The sequence below is a fragment of the Salmo salar genome, chromosome ssa17 (assembly GCF_905237065.1).
Source record: "Salmo salar chromosome ssa17, Ssal_v3.1, whole genome shotgun sequence".
Lineage (NCBI taxonomy): Eukaryota > Metazoa > Chordata > Actinopteri > Salmoniformes > Salmonidae > Salmo > Salmo salar.
This window is the reverse complement of record NC_059458.1, coordinates 75,388,344-75,414,800: the sequence shown is the minus strand read 5'-3', so window position 1 is coordinate 75,414,800 and position 26,457 is coordinate 75,388,344. Positions and strand designations below refer to the sequence as shown.

General features: G+C 44.4%; 1 protein-coding gene across 2 annotated transcripts in view; it reads right to left on the bottom strand.

Moving 5' to 3' along the window:
- LOC106576570 (plexin-B2) overlaps positions 1-26,457 on the bottom strand; it is a 280,227-nt gene that overhangs the window by 55,503 nt on the left and 198,267 nt on the right. For both annotated transcript variants that reach the window (XM_045700160.1, XM_045700159.1), the window contains 7 exons: positions 25,713-25,821; positions 22,955-23,164; positions 22,041-22,220; positions 21,456-21,592; positions 18,579-18,679; positions 10,224-10,453; positions 9,841-10,022 (listed from right to left, as the gene is read on the bottom strand). In XM_045700160.1, the coding sequence (XP_045556116.1) occupies positions 9,841-10,022; positions 10,224-10,453; positions 18,579-18,679; positions 21,456-21,592; positions 22,041-22,220; positions 22,955-23,164; positions 25,713-25,821 (1,149 nt within the window). The remainder of the gene's footprint in view (positions 1-9,840; positions 10,023-10,223; positions 10,454-18,578; positions 18,680-21,455; positions 21,593-22,040; positions 22,221-22,954; positions 23,165-25,712; positions 25,822-26,457) is intronic.

The following is a 26,457-nucleotide window of genomic DNA, read 5'->3' as shown; positions in this document are numbered from 1 at the left end:
AGCATGTTAACTACTGTCTCTGACCTGCACACACACAGTCAGCATGTTAACTACTGTCTGACCTGCACACACACAGTCAGCATGTTAACTACTGTCTCTGACCTGCAAACACACTTCTAGCATGTTAACTACCTTCTGACCTGTACACACACAGTCAGCATGTTAACTACTGTCTGACCTGTACACACACAGTCAGCATGTTAACTACTGTCTCTGACCTGCACACACACAGTCAGCATGTTAACTACTGTCTGACCTGTACACACACAGTTAGCATGTTAACTACTGTCTCTGACCTGCACACACACAGTCAGCATGTTAACTACTGTCTCTGACCTGTACACACACAGTCAGCATGTTAACTACTGTCTCTGACCTGCACACACACTTCTAGCATGTTAACTACCTTCTGACCTGTACACACACAGTCAGCATGTTAACTACTGTCTGACCTGTACACACACAGTCAGCATGTTAACTACTGTCTCTGACCTGTACACACACAGTCAGCATGTTAACTACTGTCTGACCTGTACACACAGTCAGCATGTTAACTACTGTCTCTGACCTGTACACACACAGTCAGCATGTTAACTACTGTCTGACCTGTACACACACAGTCAGCATGTTAACTACTGTCTGACCTGTACACACACAGTCAGCATGTTAACTACTGTCTGACCTGTACACACACAGTCAGCATGTTAACTACTGTCTGACCTGTACACACACAGTCAGCATGTTAACTACTGTCTCTGACCTGTACACACACAGTCAGCATGTTAACTACTGTCTCTGACCTGCACACACACTTTTAGCATGTTAACTACTGTCTGACCTGTACACACACAGTCAGCATGTTAACTACTGTCTGACCTGTACACACACAGTCAGCATGTTAACTACTGTCTGACCTGTACACACACAGTCAGCATGTTAACTACTGTCTGACCTGTACACACACAGTCAGCATGTTAACTACTGTCTGACCTGTACACACACAGTCAGCATGTTAACTACTGTCTCTGACCTGCACACAAACAGTCAGCATGTTAACTACTGTCTCTGACCTGTACACACACAGTCAGCATGTTAACTACTGTCTCTGACCTGTACACACACAGTCAGCATGTTAACTACTGTCTGACCTGTACACACACAGTCAGCATGTTAACTACTGTCTCTGACCTGTACACACACAGTCAGCATGTTAACTACTGTCTCTGACCTGTACACACACAGTCAGCATGTTAACTACTGTCTGACCTGTACACACACAGTCAGCATGTTAACTACTGTCTCTGACCTGTACACACACAGTCAGCATGTTAACTACTGTCTGACCTGTACACACACAGTCAGCATGTTAACTACTGTCTGACCTGTACACACACAGTCAGCATGTTAACTACTGTCTCTGACCTGTACACACACAGTCAGCATGTTAACTACTGTCTCTGACCTGTACACACAGTCAGCTTGTTAACTACTGTCTCTGACCTGTACACACACAGTCAGCATGTTAACTACTGTCTGACCTGTACACACACAGTCAGCATGTTAACTACTGTCTCTGACCTGTACACACACAGTCAGCATGTTAACTACTGTCTGACCTGTACACACACAGTCAGCATGTTAACTACTGTCTCTGACCTGTACACACACAGTCAGCATGTTAACTACTGTCTCTGACCTGTACACACACAGTCAGCATGTTAACTACTGTCTCTGACCTGTACACACACAGTCAGCATGTTAACTACTGTCTGACCTGTACACACACATTCAGCATGTTAACTACTGTCTCTGACCTGTACACACACAGTCAGCATGTTAACTACTGTCTGACCTGCACACACACAGTCAGCATGTTAACTACTGTCTGACCTGTACACACACAGTGAGCATGTTAACTACTGTCTCTGACCTGTACACACACAGTCAGCATGTTAACTACTGTCTCTGACCTGTACACACACAGTCAGCATGTTAACTACTGTCTGACCTGCACACACACAGTCAGCATGTTAACTACTGTCTGACCTGCACACACACAGTCAGCATGTTAACTACTGTCTCTGACCTGTACACACACAGTAAGAATGTTAACTACTGTCTGACCTGTACACACACAGTCAGCATGTTAACTACTGTCTCTGACCTGTAAACACACAGTAAGAATGTTAACTACTGTCTGACCTGTACACACACAGTCAGCATGTTAACTACTGTCTCTGACGTGTACACACACAGTCAGCGTGTTAACTACTGTCTCTGACCTGTACACACACACAGTCAGCATGTTAACTACTGTCTCTGACCTGTACACACACAGTCAGCATGTTAACTACTGTCTGACCTGTACACACACAGTCAGCATGTTAACTACTGTCTCTGACCTGTACACACACAGTCAGCATGTTAACTACTGTCTCTGATCTGTACACACACAGTCAGCATGTTAACTACTGTCTCTGACCTGTACACACACAGTCAGCATGTTAACTACTGTCTGACCTGTACACACACAGTCAGCATGTTAACTGTCTGACCTGTACACACACAGTCAGCATGTTAACTACTGTCTCTGACGTGTACACACACAGTCAGCGTGTTAACTACTGTCTCTGACCTGTACACACACACAGTCAGCATGTTAACTACTGTCTCTGACCTGTACACACACAGTCAGCATGTTAACTACTGTCTGACCTGTACACACACAGTCAGCATGTTAACTACTGTCTCTGACCTGTACACACACAGTCAGCATGTTAACTACTGTCTCTGATCTGTACACACACAGTCAGCATGTTAACTACTGTCTCTGACCTGTACACACACAGTCAGCATGTTAACTACTGTCTCTGACCTGTACACACACAGTCAGCATGTTAACTACTGTCTCTGACCTGTACACACACAGTCAGCATGTTAACTACTGTCTGACCTGTACACACACAGTCAGCATGTTAACTACTGTCTGACCTGTACACACACAGTCAGCATGTTAACTACTGTCTGACCTGTACACACACAGTCAGCATGTTAACTACTGTCTGACCTGTACACACACAGTCAGCATGTTAACTACTGTCTGACCTGTACACACACAGTCAGCATGTTAACTACTGTCTGACCTGTACACACACAGTGAGCATGTTAACTACTGTCTCTGACCTGTACACACACAGTCAGCATGTTAACTACTGTCTCTGACCTGTACACACACAGTCAGCATGTTAACTACTGTCTCTGACCTGTACACACACAGTCAGCATGTTAACTACTGTCTGACCTGTACACACACATTCAGCATGTTAACTACTGTCTCTGACCTGTACACACACAGTCAGCATGTTAACTACTGTCTGACCTGCACACACACAGTCAGCATGTTAACTACTGTCTGACCTGTACACACACAGTGAGCATGTTAACTACTGTCTCTGACCTGTACACACACAGTCAGCATGTTAACTACTGTCTCTGACCTGTACACACACAGTCAGCATGTTAACTACTGTCTGACCTGCACACACACAGTCAGCATGTTAACTACTGTCTGACCTGCACACACACAGTCAGCATGTTAACTACTGTCTCTGACCTGTACACACACAGTAAGAATGTTAACTACTGTCTGACCTGTACACACACAGTCAGCATGTTAACTACTGTCTCTGACCTGTAAACACACAGTAAGAATGTTAACTACTGTCTGACCTGTACACACACAGTCAGCATGTTAACTGTCTGACCTGTACACACACAGTCAGCATGTTAACTACTGTCTCTGACGTGTACACACACAGTCAGCATGTTAACTACTGTCTCTGACCTGTACACACACACAGTCAGCATGTTAACTACTGTCTCTGACCTGTACACACACAGTCAGCATGTTAACTACTGTCTCTGATCTGTACACACACAGTCAGCATTTCAACTACTGTCTGACCTGTACACACACAGTCAGCATGTTAACTACTGTCTGACCTGTACACACACACAGTCAGCATGTTAACTACTGTCTCTGACCTGTACACACACAGTCAGCATGTTAACTACTGTCTCTGACCTGTACACACACAGTCAGCATGTTAACTAGTGTCTGACCTGTACACACACAGTCAGCATGTTAACTACTGTCTGACCTGTACACACACACAGTCAGCATGTTAACTACTGTCTCTGACCTGTACACACACAGTCAGCATGTTAACTACTGTCTCTGACCTGTACACACACAGTCAGCATGTTAACTAGTGTCTGACCTGTACACACACAGTCAGCATGTTAACTACTGTCTGACCTGTACACACACAGTCAGCATGTTAACTACTGTCTGACCTGTACACACACAGTCAGCATGTTAACTACTGTCTGACCTGTACACACACAGTCAGCATGTTAACTACTGTCTGACCTGTACACACACAGTCAGCATGTTAACTACTGTCTGACCTGTACACACACAGTCAGCATGTTAACTACTGTCTGACCTGTACACACACAGTCAGCATTTCAACTACTGTCTGACCTGTACACACACAGTCAGCATGTTAACTACTGTCTGACCTGCACACACACAGTCAGCATGTTAACTACTGTCTAACCTGTACACACACAGTCAGCATGTTAACTACTGTCTCTGACCTGCACACACACAGTCAGCATGTTAACTACTGTCTGACCTGTACACACACAGTCAGCATGTTAACTGTCTGACCTGTACACACACAGTCAGCATGTTAACTACTGTCTCTGACGTGTACACACACACAGTCAGCGTGTTAACTACTGTCTCTGACCTGTACACACACACAGTCAGCATGTTAACTACTGTCTCTGACCTGTACACACACAGTCAGCATGTTAACTACTGTCTGACCTGTACACACACAGTCAGCATGTTAACTACTGTCTCTGACCTGTACACACACAGTCAGCATGTTAACTACTGTCTCTGACCTGTACACACACAGTCAGCATGTTAACTACTGTCTGACCTGTACACACACAGTCAGCATGTTAACTGTCTGACCTGTACACACACAGTCAGCATGTTAACTACTGTCTCTGACGTGTACACACACAGTCAGCGTGTTAACTACTGTCTCTGACCTGTACACACACACAGTCAGCATGTTAACTACTGTCTCTGACCTGTACACACACAGTCAGCATGTTAACTACTGTCTGACCTGTACACACACAGTCAGCATGTTAACTACTGTCTCTGACCTGTACACACACAGTCAGCATGTTAACTACTGTCTCTGATCTGTACACACACAGTCAGCATGTTAACTACTGTCTCTGACCTGTACACACACAGTCAGCATGTTAACTACTGTCTCTGACCTGTACACACACAGTCAGCATGTTAACTACTGTCTCTGACCTGTACACACACAGTCAGCATGTTAACTACTGTCTGACCTGTACACACACAGTCAGCATGTTAACTACTGTCTGACCTGTACACACACAGTCAGCATGTTAACTACTGTCTGACCTGTACACACACAGTCAGCATGTTAACTACTGTCTGACCTGTACACACACAGTCAGCATGTTAACTACTGTCTGACCTGTACACACACAGTCAGCATGTTAACTACTGTCTGACCTGTACACACACAGTGAGCATGTTAACTACTGTCTCTGACCTGTACACACACAGTCAGCATGTTAACTACTGTCTCTGACCTGTACACACACAGTCAGCATGTTAACTACTGTCTCTGACCTGTACACACACAGTCAGCATGTTAACTACTGTCTGACCTGTACACACACATTCAGCATGTTAACTACTGTCTCTGACCTGTACACACACAGTCAGCATGTTAACTACTGTCTGACCTGCACACACACAGTCAGCATGTTAACTACTGTCTGACCTGTACACACACAGTGAGCATGTTAACTACTGTCTCTGACCTGTACACACACAGTCAGCATGTTAACTACTGTCTCTGACCTGTACACACACAGTCAGCATGTTAACTACTGTCTGACCTGCACACACACAGTCAGCATGTTAACTACTGTCTGACCTGCACACACACAGTCAGCATGTTAACTACTGTCTCTGACCTGTACACACACAGTAAGAATGTTAACTACTGTCTGACCTGTACACACACAGTCAGCATGTTAACTACTGTCTCTGACCTGTAAACACACAGTAAGAATGTTAACTACTGTCTGACCTGTACACACACAGTCAGCATGTTAACTGTCTGACCTGTACACACACAGTCAGCATGTTAACTACTGTCTCTGACGTGTACACACACAGTCAGCATGTTAACTACTGTCTCTGACCTGTACACACACACAGTCAGCATGTTAACTACTGTCTCTGACCTGTACACACACAGTCAGCATGTTAACTACTGTCTGACCTGTACACACACAGTCAGCATGTTAACTACTGTCTCTGACCTGTACACACACAGTCAGCATGTTAACTACTGTCTCTGATCTGTACACACACAGTCAGCATTTCAACTACTGTCTGACCTGTACACACACAGTCAGCATGTTAACTACTGTCTGACCTGTACACACACACAGTCAGCATGTTAACTACTGTCTCTGACCTGTACACACACAGTCAGCATGTTAACTACTGTCTCTGACCTGTACACACACAGTCAGCATGTTAACTAGTGTCTGACCTGTACACACACAGTCAGCATGTTAACTACTGTCTCTGACCTGTACACACACACAGTCAGCATGTTAACTACTGTCTCTGACCTGTACACACACAGTCAGCATGTTAACTACTGTCTCTGACCTGTACACACACAGTCAGCATGTTAACTACTGTCTCGACCTGTACACACACAGTCAGCATGTTAACTACTGTCTGACCTGTACACACACAGTCAGCATGTTAACTACTGTCTGACCTGTACACACACAGTCAGCATGTTAACTACTGTCTGACCTGTACACACACAGTCAGCATGTTAACTACTGTCTGACCTGTACACACACAGTCAGCATGTTAACTACTGTCTGACCTGTACACACACAGTCAGCATGTTAACTACTGTCTCGACCTGTACACACACAGTCAGCATTTTAACTACTGTCTCTGACCTGTACACACACAGTCAGCATGTTAACTACTGTCTCTGACCTGTACACACACAGTCAGCATGTTAACTACTGTCTGACCTGTACACACACAGTCAGCATGTTAACTACTGTCTCTGACCTGTACACACACAGTCAGCATGTTAACTACTGTCTGACCTGCACACACACAGTCAGCATGTTAACTACTGTCTGACCTGTACACACACAGTCAGCAAGTTAACTACTGTCTCTGACCTGTACACACACAGTCAGCATGTTAACTACTGTCTGACCTGTACACACACAGTCAGCATGTTAACTACTGTCTCTGACCTGCACACACACAGTCAGCATGTTAACTACTGTCTGACCTGCACACACACAGTCAGCATGTTAACTACTGTCTCTGACCTGTACACACACAGTAAGCATGTTAACTACTGTCTGACCTGTACACACACAGTCAGCATGTTAACTACTGTCTCTGACCTGCACACACACAGTCAGCATGTTAACTACTGTCTGACCTGTACACACACAGTCAGCATGTTAACTACTGTCTGACCTGTACACACACAGTCAGCAAGTTAACTACTGTCTCTGACCTGCACACACACAGTCAGCATGTTAACTACTGTCTGACCTGTACACACACAGTCAGCATGTTAACTACTGTCTCTGACCTGCACACACACAGTCAGCATGTTAACTACTGTCTGACCTGTACACACACAGTCAGCATGTTAACTACTGTCTCTGACCTGTACACACACAGTCAGCATGTTAACTACTGTCTGACCTGTACACACACAGTCAGCATGTTAACTACTGTCTGACCTGCACACACACAGTCAGCATGTTAACTACTGTCTCTGACCTGTACACACACAGTCAGCATGTAAACTACTGTCTGACCTGTACACACACAGTCAGCATGTTAACTACTGTCTCTGACCTGTACACACACAGTCAGCATGTTAACTACTGTCTCTGACCTGTACACACACAGTCAGCATGTTAACTACTGTCTCTGACCTGTACACACACAGTCAGCATGTTAACTACTGTCTGACCTGTACACACACAGTCAGCATGTTAACCTGTTAGGGCTAGGGGGCTGGATAAAAAAATGTACCCGATTTAATCTGGTTACTAATCCTACCCAGTAACTAGAATATGCATATACTTATTATATATGGATAGAAAACACTCTAAAGTTTCTAAAACTGTTTGAATGGTGTCTGTGAGTATAACAGAACTCATTTGGCAGGCAAAACCCTGAGACATTTTCTGACAGGAAGTGGATACCTGATGTGTTGTATTACCTTTAAACCTATGCCATTGAAAAACACAGGGGCTGAGGAATATTTTGGCACTTCCTATTGCTTCCACTAGATGTCACCAGCCTTTACAAAGTGTTTTGAGTCTTCTGGAGGGAGATCTGACCGAACAAGAGCCATGGAACGATGATGGCCCATTAGACACCTGGCGCGCGAGTTCATGTTGGGTACCCTCGTTCCAATACGTTATAAAAGAGAATGCATTCGTCCACCTTGAATATTATTCATGTTCTGGTTAAAAAAGGCCCTGATGATTTATGCTATACAACATTTGACATGTTTGAACGAACGTAAATATATTTTTTCCCCTCGTTCATGAAGTGAAGTCCGGCGGGCTTAGATCATGTGCTAACAAGATGGAGATTTTTGGACATAAATGATGAGCTTTTTTGAACAAAACTACATTCGTTATGGACCTGTGATACCTGGAAGTGACATCTGATGAAGAGAATCAAAGGTAATGGATTATTTACATATTATTTTCGATTTTCGATCTCCCCAACATGACGGCTAGTCTGTATCGCAACGCGTATTTTTCTGGGCGCAGTGCTCAGAAGTGTGATTTCCCAGTAAGGTTATTTTTAAATCTGGCAAATTGATTGCGTTCAAGAGATGTAAATCTATAATTCTTTAAATGACAATATAATATTTTACCAATGTTTTCTAATTTTAATTATTTAATTTGTGGTACTGACTTGACTGAAGGTTATTGGAGGGAAACGATTTCCTCAACATCAATGCCATAGTAAAACGCTGTTTTTGGATATAAATATGAACTTGATAGAACTAAAAATGCATGCATTGTCGAACATAATGTCCTAGGAGTGTCATCTGATGGAGATTGTAAAAGGTTAGTGCATCATTTTAGCTGGTTTTATGGTTTTGGTGACCCTGTCTTTGAATTGACAAAACATTACACACAACTCTTGTAAATGTACTGTCCTAACATACTCTAAATTTATGCTTTCGCCGTAAAACCTTTTTGAAATCGTAAAACGTGGTTAGATTAAGGAGATGTTTATCTTTCAAAGGGTGTAAAATAGTTGTATGTTTGAAAAATTTGAATTTTGACATTTATTTGGATTCAAATTTGCCGCTCTTGAAATGCACCTGCTGTTGATGGAGTGCACCACGGGTGGGACGCTTGCGTCCCACCTAGCCCATAGAGGATAACTACTGTCTGACCTGTACACACACAGTCAGCATGTTAACTACTGTCTCTGACCTGTACACACACAGTCAGCATGTTAACTACTGCCATCCACCTGTGTTGTGTTTACTAGGCACCAAACACACCAAAACACTACTGAACAGAGAGCTACTATCAAACCTTGTCCAATAAGAAATGCCTGTTTTCATGAAGACCAGCCTGATTGGAAGGCTGTGTGTGTCTGACCTGCGCAGCATGAGTTTAGGGTTCTTGCTGTGCACGTATTCCTCCATCAGCTCCAGCAGCAGGCTTCTCATGATGTCTGTGTAGTACTCTAGTTTACCGTGCAGAGCCACGGTTAGTAACGAGGCAAAGTAGACCCTGGACCTGGCGTTAAAGTCTGGACGGCCCTCCAAGGTCTTGATGAACTAAGAACACACAGATACGCAACAGAGAAATGGGGTTAGCAACTCACTATAACTCTATAGAACATCTGTAGGTACAGAACGATGGCAATACTCAAACTGTATCAGACACAACTACTGTAGACAGGCAGCCAGACTAATAGACAGACAGAGCCAGACGGACAGGGAGAGAAACAGCCATCTCAGCTAGCTGAGTAAACCTACATTGATGAGGAAGGTCTTGGAGTTGAGCAGGTTGGAGAACTGGTTGAGGGCCTGAGCTACGATGACCTTCCGTCCCTCGGGGATGTCCAGCTTGCCAGTGATCATGACATCGTTGTCCCCGTCTTTAGAGGGCAGGAAGAAGACCCGGTCTGTGTAGGTTTTATAGTCCAGGAAGGGGATCCTGGCCTCACTCAGGTCATTAGTCTGGTCCTCCATCTCAATCATCAGGTCTGGATGAAGATACAGAACACAACAACAAGACTAGCTCCTAGGAGAACCAGAACAACAAGACTAGCTCCTAAAAGAACCAGAACACAACAACAAGACCAGCTCCTAGGAGAACCAGAACGCAACAACAAGACTAGCTCCTAGGAGAACCAGAACAACAACAACAAGACTAGCTCCTAGGAGAACCAGAACAACAAGACTAGCTCCTAGGAGAACTAGAACAACAAGACTAGCTCCTAGAAGAACCAGAACACAACAACAAGACTAGCTCCTAGGAGAACCAGAACACAACAACAAGACTAGCTCCTAGGAGAACCAGAACAACAACAACAAGACTAGCTCCTAGGAGAACCAGAACAACAAGACTAGCTCCTAGGAGAACTAGAACAACAAGACTAGCTCCTAGAAGAACCAGAACACAACAACAAGACTAGCTCCTAGGAGAACCAGAACACAACAACAAGACTAGCTCCTAGGAGAACCAGAACAACAAGACTAGCTCCTAGGAGAACCAGAACAACAACAACAAGACAAGCTCCAAGGAGAACCAGAAAGCAACAAGACTAGCTCCTAGGAGAACCAGAACAACAACACTAGCTCCTAGGAGAACCAGAACACAACAACAAGACTAGCTCCTAGGAGAACCAGAACACAACAACAAGACCAGCTCCTAGGAGAACCAGAACACAACAACAAGAATAGCTCCTAGAAGAACCAGAACACAACAACAAGACCAGCTCCTAGGAGAACCAGAACAACAAGACTACCTCCTAGGAGAACCAGAACCAGAACAACAAGACTAGCTCCTAGGAGAACCCAAACGCAACACCAAGATTAGCTCCTAGGAGAACCGAACGCAACAACAAGATTAGCTCCTAGGAGAACCCAAACGCAACAACAAGACTAGCTCCTAGGAGAACCAGAACAACAACAACAAGACTAGCTCCTAGGAGAACCAGAACAACAAGACTAGCTCCTAGGAGAACTAGAACAACAAGACTAGCTCCTAGAAGAACCAGAACACAACAACAAGACTAGCTCCTAGGAGAACCAGAACACAACAACAAGACTAGCTCCTAGGAGAACCAGAACAACAACAACAAGACTAGCTCCTAGGAGAACCAGAACAACAAGACTAGCTCCTAGGAGAACTAGAACAACAAGACTAGCTCCTAGAAGAACCAGAACACAACAACAAGACTAGCTCCTAGGAGAACCAGAACACAACAACAAGACTAGCTCCTAGGAGAACCAGAACAACAAGACTAGCTCCTAGGAGAACCAGAACAACAACAACAAGACAAGCTCCAAGGAGAACCAGAAAGCAACAAGACTAGCTCCTAGGAGAACCAGAACAACAACACTAGCTCCTAGGAGAACCAGAACACAACAACAAGACTAGCTCCTAGGAGAACCAGAACACAACAACAAGACCAGCTCCTAGGAGAACCAGAACACAACAACAAGACTAGCTCCTAGAAGAACCAGAACACAACAACAAGACCAGCTCCTAGGAGAACCAGAACAACAAGACTACCTCCTAGGAGAACCAGAACCAGAACAACAAGACTAGCTCCTAGGAGAACCCAAACGCAACACCAAGATTAGCTCCTAGGAGAACCGAACGCAACAACAAGATTAGCTCCTAGGAGAACCCAAACGCAACAACAAGACTAGCTCCTAGGAGAACCAGAACAACAACAACAAGACTAGCTCCTAGGAGAACCAGAACGCAACAACAAGACTAGCTCCTAGGAGAACCCGAACACAACAACAAGACTAGCTCCTAGGAGAACCAGAACAACAACAACAAGACTAGCTCCTAGGAGAACCAGAACAACAAGACTAGCTCCTAGGAGAATCCGAACGCAACAAGACTAGCTCCTAGGAGAACCAGAACGCAACAACAAGACTAGCTCCTAGGAGAACCAGAACACAACAACAAGATTAGCTACTAGGAGAACCAGAAAAACAAGAGTAGCTCCTAGGAGAACCAGAACGCAACAACAAGATTAGCTACTAGGAGAACCAGAACAACAAGACTAGCTCCTAGGAGAACCAATAACGCAACAACAATACTAGCTCCTAGGAGAACCATAACAACAACAACAAGACTAGCTCCTAGGAGAATCCGAACGCAACAACAAGACGAGCTCCTAGGAGAACCAGAACGCAACAACAAGACTAGCTCCTAGGAGAACCAGAACGCAACAACAAGACTAGCTCCTAGGAGAACCAGGACACAACAACAAGACTAGCTCCTAGGAGAACCAGAACACAACAACAAGACTAGCTCCTAGGAGAACCAGAACAACAACAAGACTAGCTCCTAGGAGAACCAGGACACAACAACAAGACTAGCTCCTAGGAGAACCAGGACACAACAACAAGACTAGCTCCTAGGAGAACCAGAACAACAACAACAAGACAAGCTCCAAGGAGAACCAGAAAGCAACAAGACTAGCTCCTAGGAGAACTAGGACACAACAACAAGACTAGCTCCTAGGAGAACCAGAACAACAAGACTAGCTCCTAGGAGAACCAGACAAAAACAAGACTAGCTCCTAGGAGAACCAGAACACAACAACAAGACCAGCTCCTAGGAGAACCAGAACAAAACAACAAGACTAGCTCCTAGAAGAACCAGAACACAACAACAAGACTAGCTCCTAGGAGAACCCAAACGCAACACCAAGATTAGCTCCTAGGAGAACCGAACGCAACAACAAGATTAGCTCCTAGGAGAACCCAAACGCAACAACAAGACTAACTCCTAGGAGAACCAGAACAACAAGACTAGCTCCTAGGAGAACCAGAACAACAACAACAAGACTAGCTCCTAGGAGAACCAGAACAACAACAACAAGACAAACTCCAAGGAGAACCAGAAAGCAACAAGACTAGCTCCTAGGAGAACTAGGACACAACAACAAGACTAGCTCCTAGGAGAACCAGAACAACAAGACTAGCTCCTAGGAGAACCAGAACAACAACAACAAGACTAGCTCCTAGGAGAACCAGAACAACAACACTAGCTCCTAGGAGAACTAGAACACAACAACAAGACTAGCTCCTAGGAGAACCAGAACACAACAACAAGACCAGCTCCTAGGAGAACCAGAACACAACAACAAGACCAGCTCCTAGGAGAACCAGAACAACAACACTAGCTCCTAGGAGAACCAGAACAACAACACTAGCTCCTAGGAGAACTAGAACACAACAACAAGACTAGCTCCTAGGAGAACCAGAACACAACAACAAGACTAGCTCCTAGGAGAACCAGAACACAACAACAAGACCAGCTCCTAGGAGAACCAGAACACAACAACAAGACTAGCTCCTAGAAGAACCAGAACACAACAACAAGACCAGCTCCTAGGAGAACCAGAACAACAAGACTACCTCCTAGGAGAACCAGAACCAGAACAACAAGACTAGCTCCTAGGAGAACCCAAACGCAACACCAAGATTAGCTCCTAGGAGAACCCAAACGCAACAACAAGACTAGCTCCTAGGAGAACCAGAACAACAACAACAAGACTAGCTCCTAGGAGAACCAGAACGCAACAACAAGACTAGCTCCTAGGAGAACCCGAACACAACAACAAGACTAGCTCCTAGGAGAACCAGAACAACAACAACAAGACTAGCTCCTAGGAGAACCAGAACGCAACAACAAGATTAGCTACTAGGAGAACCAGAAAAACAAGAGTAGCTCCTAGGAGAACCAGAACGCAACAACAAGATTAGCTACTAGGAGAACCAGAACAACAAGACTAGCTCCTAGGAGAACCAATAACGCAACAACAATACTAGCTCCTAGGAGAACCATAACAACAACAACAAGACTAGCTCCTAGGAGAATCCGAACGCAACAACAAGACGAGCTCCTAGGAGAACCAGAACGCAACAACAAGACTAGCTCCTAGGAGAACCAGAACGCAACAACAAGACTAGCTCCTAGGAGAACCAGGACACAACAACAAGACTAGCTCCTAGGAGAACCAGAACACAACAACAAGACTAGCTCCTAGGAGAACCAGAACAACAACAAGACTAGCTCCTAGGAGAACCAGGATACAACAACAAGACTAGCTCCTAGGAGAACCAGAACACAACAACAAGACTAGCTCCTAGGAGAACCAGAACAACAACAACAAGACCAGCTCCTAGGAGAACCAGAACAACAAGACTAGCTCCTAGGAGAACCAGAACAACAACAACAAGACTAGCTCCTAGGAGAACCAGGACACAACAACAACAAGACTAGCTCCTAGGAGAACCAGAACACAACAACAAGACTAGCTCCTAGGAGAACCAGGACAACAACAAGACTAGCTCCTAGGAGAACCAGAACAACAAGACTAGCTCCTAGGAGAACCAGAACAACAACAACAAGACTAGCTCCTAGGAGAACCCAAACGCAACACCAAGATTAGCTCCTAGGAGAACCGAACGCAACAACAAGATTAGCTCCTAGGAGAACCCAAACGCAACAACAAGACTAGCTCCTAGGAGAACCCGAACGCAACAACAAGACTAGCTCCTAGGAGAACCCGAACGCAACAACAAGACTAGCTCCTAGGAGAACCCGAACGCAACAACAAGACTAGCTCCTAGGAGAACCCAAACGCAACACCAAGATTAGCTCCTAGGAGAACCCGAACGCAACAACAAGACTAGCTCCTAGGAGAACCCAAACGCAACAACAAGATTAGCTCCTAGGAGAACCCGAACGCAACAACAAGACTAGCTCCTAGGAGAACCCGAACGCAACAACAAGACTAGCTCCTAGGAGAACCCAAACGCAACACCAAGACTAGCTCCTAGGAGAACCCGAACGCAACAACAAGACTAGCTCCTAGGAGAACCCGAACGCAACAACAAGACTAGCTCCTAGGAGAACCCGAACGCAACAACAAGATTAGCTCCTAGGAGAACCCGAACGCAACAACAAGACTAGCTCCTAGGAGAACCCAAACGCAACACCAAGATTAGCTCCTAGGAGAACCGAACGCAACAACAAGATTAGCTCCTAGGAGAACCAGAACGCAACAACAAGACTAGCTCCTAGGAGAACCGAACGCAACAACAATACTAGCTCCTAGGAGAATCCGAACGCAACAACAAGACTAGCTCCTAGGAGAACCCAAACGCAACAACAAGACTAGCTCCTAGGAGAATCCGAACGCAACAAGACTAGCTCCTAGGAGAACCAGAACACAACAACAAGATTAGCTACTAGGAGAACCAGAAAAACAAGACTAGCTCCTAGGAGAACCAGAACGCAAGAACAATACTAGCTCCTAGGAGAACCAGAACAACAACAACAAGACTAGCTCCTAGGAGAATCCGAACGCAACAACAAGACTAGCTCCTAGGAGAACCAGAACAACAAGACTAGCTCCTAGGAGAACCAGAACGCAACAAAAAGACTAGCTCCTAGGAGAACCAGAACGCAACAAGACTAGCTCCCAGGAGAACCCAAACGCAACAATACTAGCTCCTAGGAGAACCCAAACGCAACAATACTAGCTCCTAGGAGAACCCAAACGTAACAACAATACTAGCTCCTAGGAGAACCCAAACGCAACAACAAGACTGTAATTGATTTAACTGGGCAAGTCAGTTAACAACAAAATCTCATTTACAATGACGGCCTACCCCAGCCAAACCTGGACGACGCTGAACCAATTGTGCGCCACCCTATGGGACTCCCAATCACGGCCGGTTGTGATACAGCCTTGAATCGAACCAGGGTGTCCGTAGTGACCCCTCTAGCACTTAGATGCAGTGCCTTAGACCGCTGCGCCACTCGTGAGCCAGGAGTGGCATGTGTGTGTAATGTTATAGCAGTGTATGTGGTGTGACTGTTCTAGACTGTTCTCTCTGCTACCGCATGGCAAGCGGGTACCAGAGCACCAAGTCTAGGTCCAAGAGGCTTCTAAACAACTGCTACCCCCAAGCCATAAGACTCCTGAACAACTAATCAAATGGCTACCCAGACTATTTGCTTTGCATTCCCCCCCCCCCCCCCACGTTGCTGCTACTCTCTGTTATTATCTATGCATAGTCACTAACTCTACCTACAGTTGAAGTCGGAAGTTTACATACACTTAGGTTGGAGTCATTAAAACTTGTTTTTCAACCACTCGTTTTTCAACCAAACTTTAGTTCTGGCAAGTTGGTTAGGAGATCTACTTTGTGCATCACAAGTAATTTTTCCAACAATTGTTTACAGACAGATTATTTCACTTATAACTCACTGTATCACAATTACAGTGGTCAGAAGTTTACATACACTAAGTTGACTGTGCCTGTAAACACCTTGGAAAATTCCAGAAAATGATGTCATGGGTTTAGAAGCTTCTGATAGGCTAATTGAAATCATTTGAGTCAATTGGAGGTGTACCTGTGGATGTACTTCAAGGTCTACCTTCAAACTCAGTGCCTCTTTGCTTGACTTCATGGGAAATCAAAAGAAACCAGCCAAAATCTCAGAAAATAAATTGTAGACCTCCACAAGTCTGGTTCATCCTTGGGAGCAATTTCCAAAAGCCTGAAAGTACCACGTTCATCTGTACAAACAATAGTATGCAAGTATAAACACCATGGGACCACACAGAAGTCATACCGCTCAGGAAGGAGACGTGTTCTGTCTCCTAGAGATGAACGTACTTTGGTGCAAAAAGTGCAAATCGATCCCAGAACAACAGCAAAGGACCTTGTGAAGATGCTGGAGGAAACAGGTTCAAAAGTATCTATATCCACAGTAAAACAAGTCCTATATTGACATAACCTGAAAGGCTGCTCAGCAAGGAAGAAGCCACTGCTCCAAGACCACCATAAAAAAGCCAGACTACGGTTTGCAACTGCACATGGGGACAAAGATCATACTTTTTGGAGAAATGTCCTCTGGTCTGATGAAACAAAAATAGAACTGTTTGGCCATAACCATCGTTATGTTTGGAGAAAAAGGGTGATGCTTGCAAGCCGAAGAACACCATCCCAACCGTAGCTGAAGAACACCATCCCAACCGTGAAGCACGGGGGTGGCAGCATCATGGTGTGGGGGTGCTTTGCTGCAGGAGGGACTGGTGCACTTCACAAAATAGATGGCATTATGAGGATGGAAAATGATGTGGATATATTGAAGCAACATCTCAAGACATCAGTCAGGAAGTTAAAGCTTGGTTGCAAATGGGTCTTCCAAATGGACAATGACCCCAAGCATACTTCCAAAGTTGTGGCAAAGTGGCTTAAGGACAACAAAGTCAAGGTATTGGAGTGGCCATCACGAAGCCCTGACCTCAATCCTATAGAAAATTTGTGAGCAGAACTGAAAAAGTGTGTGCGACCAAGGAGGCCTACAAACCTGATTCAGTTACACCAGCTCTGTCAGGAGGAATGGGCCAAAATTCACCCAACTTATTGTGTGAAGCTTGTGGAAGGCTACCCGAAACATTTGACCCAAGTTAAACAATTTAAAAGCAATGCTACCAAATACTAATTGAGTGTATGTAAACTTCTGACCCACTGGGAATATATCACTCTCTCTACTATTATTCTGTCATCTCACATTCTTAAAATAAAGTGGTGATCCTAACTGACCTAAGACAGAGAATTTTTACTAGGATTAAATGTCAGGAATTGTGAAAAACTGAGTTTAAATGTATTTTGCTAAGGTGTATGTAAACTTCCGACTTCAACTGTACATATAACGTTGACAAACCGGTGCTCCAGCACATTGACTCTGTACCGGTACCCCCTGTATATAGTCTCGCTATTGTTATTTTACTGCTGCTCTTTAATTATTTGTTACTTTTAATTCTTATTCTTATTTTTTAAACTGCATTGTTGGTTAGGGGCTTGTAAGTAAGCCTTTCACTGTAAGATCAACACCTGTTGTATTCGGCGCATGTGACTAATAACATTTGATTTGGTAAAGTGTGTGTAATGTTTTAGCAGTGTATGTGGTGTGTGATAGTGTGTGTGTGTGTGTGTGTGTATTGTGATAGTGTGTGTGTGTGTAATGTTATAGCTGTGTGTGTGGTGTGTGATAGTGTGTGTGTAATGTTATAGCAGTGTGTGTGGTGTGTGATAGTGTATGGTGTATGAACATACCTGTGAATTCCTTCTTGCAGCGGTCTCTCACGCTCTCCTCCAGATTCTCCAACTGGTGTTTCACTTTCTCATACTCTCTCTCTGCCTGCTGGCTCTTCCTCCTGTCATATACACACAGGAACAGTCCATTAGACTACTAACACACAGGAACAGTCCATTAGACTACTAACACACAGGAACAGTCCATTAGACTGCTAACACACAGGAACAGTCCATTAGACTGCTAACACACAGGAACAGTCCATTAGACTACTAACACACAGGAGCAGTCCATTAGACTACTAACACATAGGAGCAGTCCATTAGACTACTAACACATAGGAACAGTCCATTAGACTACTAACACATAGGAACAGTCCATTAGACTACTAACACATAGGAACAGTCCATTAGACTACTAACACACAGGAACAGTCCATTAGACTACTAACACACAGGAACAGTCCATTAGACTACTAACACACAGGAACAGTCCATTAGACTACTAACACACAGGAACAGTCCATTAGACTACTAACACACAGGAACAGTCCATTAGACTACTAACACATAGGAACAGTCCATTAGACTACTAACACATAGGAACAGTCCATTAGACTACTAACACACAGGAACAGTCCATTAGACTACTAACACACAGGAACAGTCCATTAGACTACTAACACACAGGAACAGTCCATTAGACTACTAACACATAGGAACAGTCCATTAGACTACTAACACACAGGAACAGTCCATTAGACTACTAACACACAGGAACAGTCCATTAGACTACTAACACACAGGAACAGTCCATTAGACTACTAACACACAGGAACAGTCCATTAGACTACTAACACGTAGGAACAGTCCATTAGACTACTAACACACAGGAACAGTCCATTAGACTACTAACACACAGGAACAGTCCATTAGACTACTAACACACAGGAACAGTCCATTAGACTACTAACACACAGGAACAGTCCATTAGACTACTAACACACAGGAACACTCCATTAGACTACTAACACACAGGAACAGTCCATTAGACTACTAACACACAGGAACAGTCCATTAGACTACTAACACACAGGAACAGTCCATTAGACTACTAACACACAGGAACAGTCCATTAGACTACTAACACACAGGAACAGTCCATTAGACTACTAACACACAGGAACAGTCCATTAGACTACTAACACACAGGAACAGTCCATTAGACTACTAACACACAGGAACAGTCCATTAGACTACTAACACACAGGAACAGTCCATTAGACTACTAACACACAGGAACAGTCCATTAGACTACTAACACACAGGAACAGTCCATTAGACTACTAACACATAGGAACAGTCCATTAGACTACTAACACACAGGAACAGTCCATTAGACTACTAACACATAGGAACAGTCCATTAGACTACTAACACATAGGAACAGTCTATTAGACTACTAACACACAGGAACAGTCCATTAGACTACTAACACATAGGAACAGTCCATTAGACAACTAACACATAGGAACAGTCCATTAGACTACTAACACATAGGAACAGTCCATTAGACTACTAACACATAGGAACAGTCCATTAGACTACTAACACATAGGAACAGTCCATTAGACTACTAACACATAGGAACAGTCCATTAGACTACTAACACACAGGAACAGTCCATTAGACTACTAACACATAGGAACAGTCCATTAGACTACTAACACATAGGAACAGTCCATTAGACTACTAACACACAGGAACAGTCCATTAGACTACTAACACACAGGAACAGTCCATTAGACTACTAACACACAGGAACAGTCCATTAGACTACTAACACACAGGAACAGTCCATTAGACTACTAACACACAGGAACAGTCCATTAGACTACTAACACGTAGGAACAGTCCATTAGACTACTAACACACAGGAACAGTCCATTAGACTACTAACACACAGGAACAGTCCATTAGACTACTAACACACAGGAACAGTCCATTAGACTACTAACACACAGGAACAGTCCATTAGACTACTAACACACAGGAACACTCCATTAGACTACTAACACACAGGAACAGTCCATTAGACTACTAACACACAGGAACAGTCCATTAGACTACTAACACACAGGAACAGTCCATTAGACTACTAACACACAGGAACAGTCCATTAGACTACTAACACACAGGAACAGTCCATTAGACTACTAACACACAGGAACAGTCCATTAGACTACTAACACACAGGAACAGTCCATTAGACTACTAACACACAGGAACAGTCCATTAGACTACTAACACACAGGAACAGTCCATTAGACTACTAACACACAGGAACAGTCCATTAGACTACTAACACATAGGAACAGTCCATTAGACTACTAACACACAGGAACAGTCCATTAGACTACTAACACATAGGAACAGTCCATTAGACTACTAACACATAGGAACAGTCTATTAGACTACTAACACACAGGAACAGTCCATTAGACTACTAACACATAGGAACAGTCCATTAGACAACTAACACATAGGAACAGTCCATTAGACTACTAACACATAGGAACAGTCCATTAGACTACTAACACATAGGAACAGTCCATTAGACTACTAACACATAGGAACAGTCCATTAGACTACTAACACATAGGAACAGTCCATTAGACTACTAACACATAGGAACAGTCCATTAGACTACTAACACATAGGAACAGTCTATTAGATTCCAGAACTGTTCCACACTGTGAATCTGTAGTCTGAACATTTGAGATTATTTCATTGGTCCTAGAGTGTAAACTCCAGACACCCATTTCACCAGGTGAACTAAAAACAATACACCCATCAGAACTACATGAGTGGTGCTTGATGGGAAGTGTAGTTGTGTACCTGTAGCAGTAGACGGACACAGCTATGAACAGTAGCATAGGGACGATGACAGCTGGGATGATGATAGCCAAAGGAACCTCATACTTCCTCTCATAGTTCACTGAGCCCACCACCCACTCACCATTACCAAACTTTATCTGTTAGAGAGAGATATAGACAGAAAGGGAAAGAGAGAGATGAGGGGCAGAGTGTAGAGAGAGAGACAGAGACAGAGAGTTCAAGTCAGTTAAAGGCAAATAGAAGAAAGCTAATTAGCTACACGACGTGTATAATTGTGGAGAGCCAGATATACATCAAGGTGTTGATACTGATATGTCTCTGTCAGGACTGAGTGGTCTCAGTCAGAAGACTAGGATTATTGTATGGTTGAATCAGGTGTGTTACTGCTTTGACTGAAGTGAATTCCTGCAACACAAGACATTGGATTAAGTTTGGACACCCCTGAGTTAGATCGAAATGTACTGGAACACTAGCACCTATCTGAAATACATGTTGAGAGCCAGAGAGACATCAGCTTGTCCAGTGCTAATGCCTGAAGCCTCTCTCTCTATGCCTTGGGTTTAGACAGAAGGCCAGTGTTGTCACCGTTAGGTCCAAAGGGTCAGAGCTGGTGTCTCTGCGCTGGCGTTTGGAGCGGGCTCTGGGCTGGGTGGACGGAGCTTCCAGGAACAGCTTGTCATCCTGCAGGATGGTCACCTTACAGGACGCATCTCCTACGAATGCCTGGGCTTCTTCAGCTGTCATGGCCTTGCTGAAACCACGACCCTGGGGAGAAAGAGAGAGGTGGCTGGCTGTTAACCTCTGGACTGCATTGATTACTTCAATATTGATATGAATTATATCAATATCAATGCACTATAATTGTCTTTTCTCTGCGGGGGGACATCATAGTCACAAAGCAGAATACATTTGTTTGTTACCCCTTTTTCTCTCCAATTTCTTGGTATCCAATTGGTAGTTATAGTCTTGTCTCATCGCTGCAACTCCTGTACGGACTTGGGAGAGGCGAAGGTTGAGAGCCGTGCGTCCTCCGAAACACAACCCAACCAAGCCACACTGCTTCTTGCCCACTTAACCAGGAAGCCAGCGGCACCAATGTGTCGGAGGAAACACCGTACACCTGGCAACCGTGTCAGCGTGCACTGCGCCCGACCCGCCACAGGAGTCGCTAGTGCGCGATGATACAAGGACATCCCTGCCGGCCCAAACCCTCCCTAATCTGGACGACGCTGGGCCAATTGTGCGCCGCCCCATGGGTCTCCCGGTCGCGGCCAGCTGCGACAGAGCCTGGACTCCAACCCAGAATCTCTAGTGGCACAGCTAGCACTGCGATGCAGTGCCTTAGACCACTGTGCCACTCGGGAGGCTGAAGCAGAATAACATTTAAGCCACATTGGTCCACGGAAAACGATAAGCGAGTATTACCAGAAATAACCAAAACCTCCTAAACAGTAACCATGACAACACAACCCCATAAGAGTAGTGTTACAGTTCTTTACCGTGACGATGATGATGGAGGTTTCAGTGATGATGTTCTTGGTCAGTTCATTGAAGAACGGGTCGGGGTGGTAGACAAAGGACTTCAGTTCCTCTTCCACTTTGTCTAGCTGGAGGAAGGTCCTAAAGGACTGGGTCTCAGAGGACCTGTTCACCGCTGGACTGTCAAACAGCAGCACAGTGTCGTTCTTATGTACGGCATACTCGATAAACTGGAGAGGGTGGGAGAGAGAGATAGAAAAGAGAGAGGAGAAGAGAGAGAAGAGAGAGTGGAGAGAAAGGAGAGAGATTCAAAGATTTAATTGAATTTCATTCCTGGCAGGACACTGTCTGTTTTAGAGAGAAGAGACAAGAGAAGTCTGTAGTCACAGACAAAAACATAAAACTCACTGAGTCACTGTTGACATGCTAGCTACCTGCCATGGATAATACCACAGCAACAGTACTGTACACTAGGACATGCTAGCTACCTGCCATGGATAATACCACAGCAACAGTACTGTACACTAGGACATGCTAGCTACCTGCCATGGATAATACCACAGCAACAGTACTGTACACTAGGACATGCTAGCTACCTGCCATGGTTAATACCACAGCAACAGTACACTAGGACATGCTAGCTACCTGCCATGGGTAATACCACAGCAACAGTACTGTACACTAGGACATGCTAGCTACCTGCCATGGATAATACCACAGCAACAGTACTGTACACTAGGACATGCTAGCTACCTGCCATGGGTAATACCACAGCAACAGTACTGTACACTAGGACATGCTAGCTACCTGCCATGGATAATACCACAGCAACAGTACTGTACACTAGGACATGCTAGCTACCTGCCATGGATAATACCACAGCAACAGTACTGTACACTAGGACATGCTAGCTACCTGCCATGGATAATACCACAGCAACAGTACTGTACACTAGGACATGCTAGCTACCTGCCATGGATAATACCACAGCAACAGTACTGTACACTAGGACATGCTAGCTGCCTGCCATGGGTAATACCACAGCAACAGTACTGTACACTAGGACATGCTAGCTACCTGCCATGGGTAATACCACAGCAACAGTACTGTACACTAGGACATGCTAGCTACCTGCCATGGATAATACCACAGCAACAGTACTGTACACTAGGACATGCTAGCTACCTGCCATGGATAATACCACAGCAACAGTACTGTACACTAGGACATGCTAGCTACCTGCCATGGGTAATACCACAGCAACAGTACTGTACACTAGGACATGCTAGCTACCTGCCATGGATAATACCACAGCAACAGTACTGTACACTAGGACATGCTAGCTACCTGCCATGGATAATACCACAGCAACAGTACTGTACACTAGGACATGCTAGCTACCTGCCATGGATAATACCACAGCAACAGTACTGTACACTAGGACATGCTAGCTACCTGCCATGGATAATACCACAGCAACAGTACTGTACACTAGGACATGCTAGCTACCTGCCATGGATAATACCACAGCAACAGTACTGTACACTAGGACATGCTAGCTGCCTGCCATGGGTAATACCACAGCAACAGTACTGTACACTAGAGGGATTAGAATACACTACTGGCAGGAAACAGACAACTTGTGGAATGGTCTACTAACCTCAATGGGAGTGGACTCTAGAATGATAACATGTAGTGTATTGTATAATAGGAGTGGACTCTAGAACGATAACATGTAGTGTATTGTATAATAGTAGTGGACTCTAGAATGATAACATGTAGTGTATTGTATAATAGGAGTGGACTCTAGAATGATAACATGTATTGTACAATAGGAGTGGACTCTAGAATGATAACGTGTATTGTATAATAGGAGTGGACTCTAGAATGATAACATGTATTGAATAATAGGAGTGGACTCAAGAATGATAACATGTATTGTATAATAGGAGTGGACTCTAGAATGATAACATGTAGTGTATAATAGGAGTGGACTCTAGAATGATAACATGTAGTGTATTGTATAATAGGAGTGGACTCTAGAATGATAACATGTAGTGTATAATAGGAGTGGACTCTAGAATGATAACATGTATTGTATAATAGTAGTGGACTCTAGAATGATAACATGTATTGTATAATAGGAGTGGACTCTAGAATGATAACATGTAGTGTATTGTAAAATAGGAGTGGACTCTAGAATGATAACATGTATTGTATAACAGGAGTGGACTCTAGAATGATAACATGTAGTGTATAATAGGAGTGGACTCTAGAATGATAACGTGTATTGTACAATAGGAGTGGACTCTAGAATGATAACGTGTATTGTACAATAGGAGTGGACTCTAGAATGATAACGTGTATTGTATAATAGGAGTGGACTCTAGAATGATAACATGTATTGTATAATAGGAGTGGACTCTAGAATGATAACATGTATTGTATAATAGGAGTGGACTCTAGAATGATAACGTGTAGTGTATAATAGGAGTGGACTCTAGAATGATAACATGTAGTGTATAATAGGAGTGGACTCTAGAATGATAACATGTAGTGTATAATAGGAGTGGACTCTAGAATGATAACATGTATTGTATAATAGTAGTGGACTCTAGAATGATAACAGGTGTATTGTATAATAGGAGTGGACTCTAGAATGATAACATGTATTGTATAATAGTAGTGGACTCTAGAATGATAACAGGTGTATTGTATAATAGGAGTGGACTCTAGAATGATAACATATTGTGTAAGTAGTGAGTAGTGTGCACTAACCTCAATGGGAGGGGACTGAGAGAAATCATCAGCAGAGGGCAGCACCTTCATGGAGGCTCTCTGGACGAGGTTAAAACCACTGCCCACACACACGATCCTCCTGCCTCCACTGAAACACCAGACAACACACACGTCAGCTCTCAATAAAACACAACTCTACTGCAACTCTCTGTTGGCTGGGCTCCCTGCTTGTGTCATCAAACCTGTGCAACTCAGCAGAACGCTGCAGCCCCCGATGTTCAACCTTCCTAACTTTTCCCATGTCCCTGCTCCTCCGCACACTCCACTGGCTTCCCTAACCCTAACCCTAACCCAACAGAGTACCTGCCCATCTTCCTCCTGAAGCTAGGACAGCAGAGTACCTGCCCGTCTTCCTCCTGAAGCTAGGACAACAGAGTACCTGCCCGTCTTCCTCCTGAAGCTAGGACAACAGAGTACCTGCCCGTCTTCCTCCTGAAGCTAGGACAACAGAGTACCTGCCCGTCTTCCTCCTGAAGCTAGAACAACAGAGTCCCTGCCCGTCTTCCTCCTGAAGCTAGGACAACAGAGTACCTGCCCGTCTTCCTCCTGAAGCTAGGACAACAGAGTACCTGCCCGTCTTCCTCCTGAAGCTAGGACAACAGAGTACCTGCCCGTCTTCCTCCTGAAGCTAGGACAACAGAGTACCTGCCCGTCTTCCTCCTGAAGCTAGGACAACAGAGTACCTGCCCGTCTTCCTCCTAAAGCTAGGACAACAGAGTCCCTG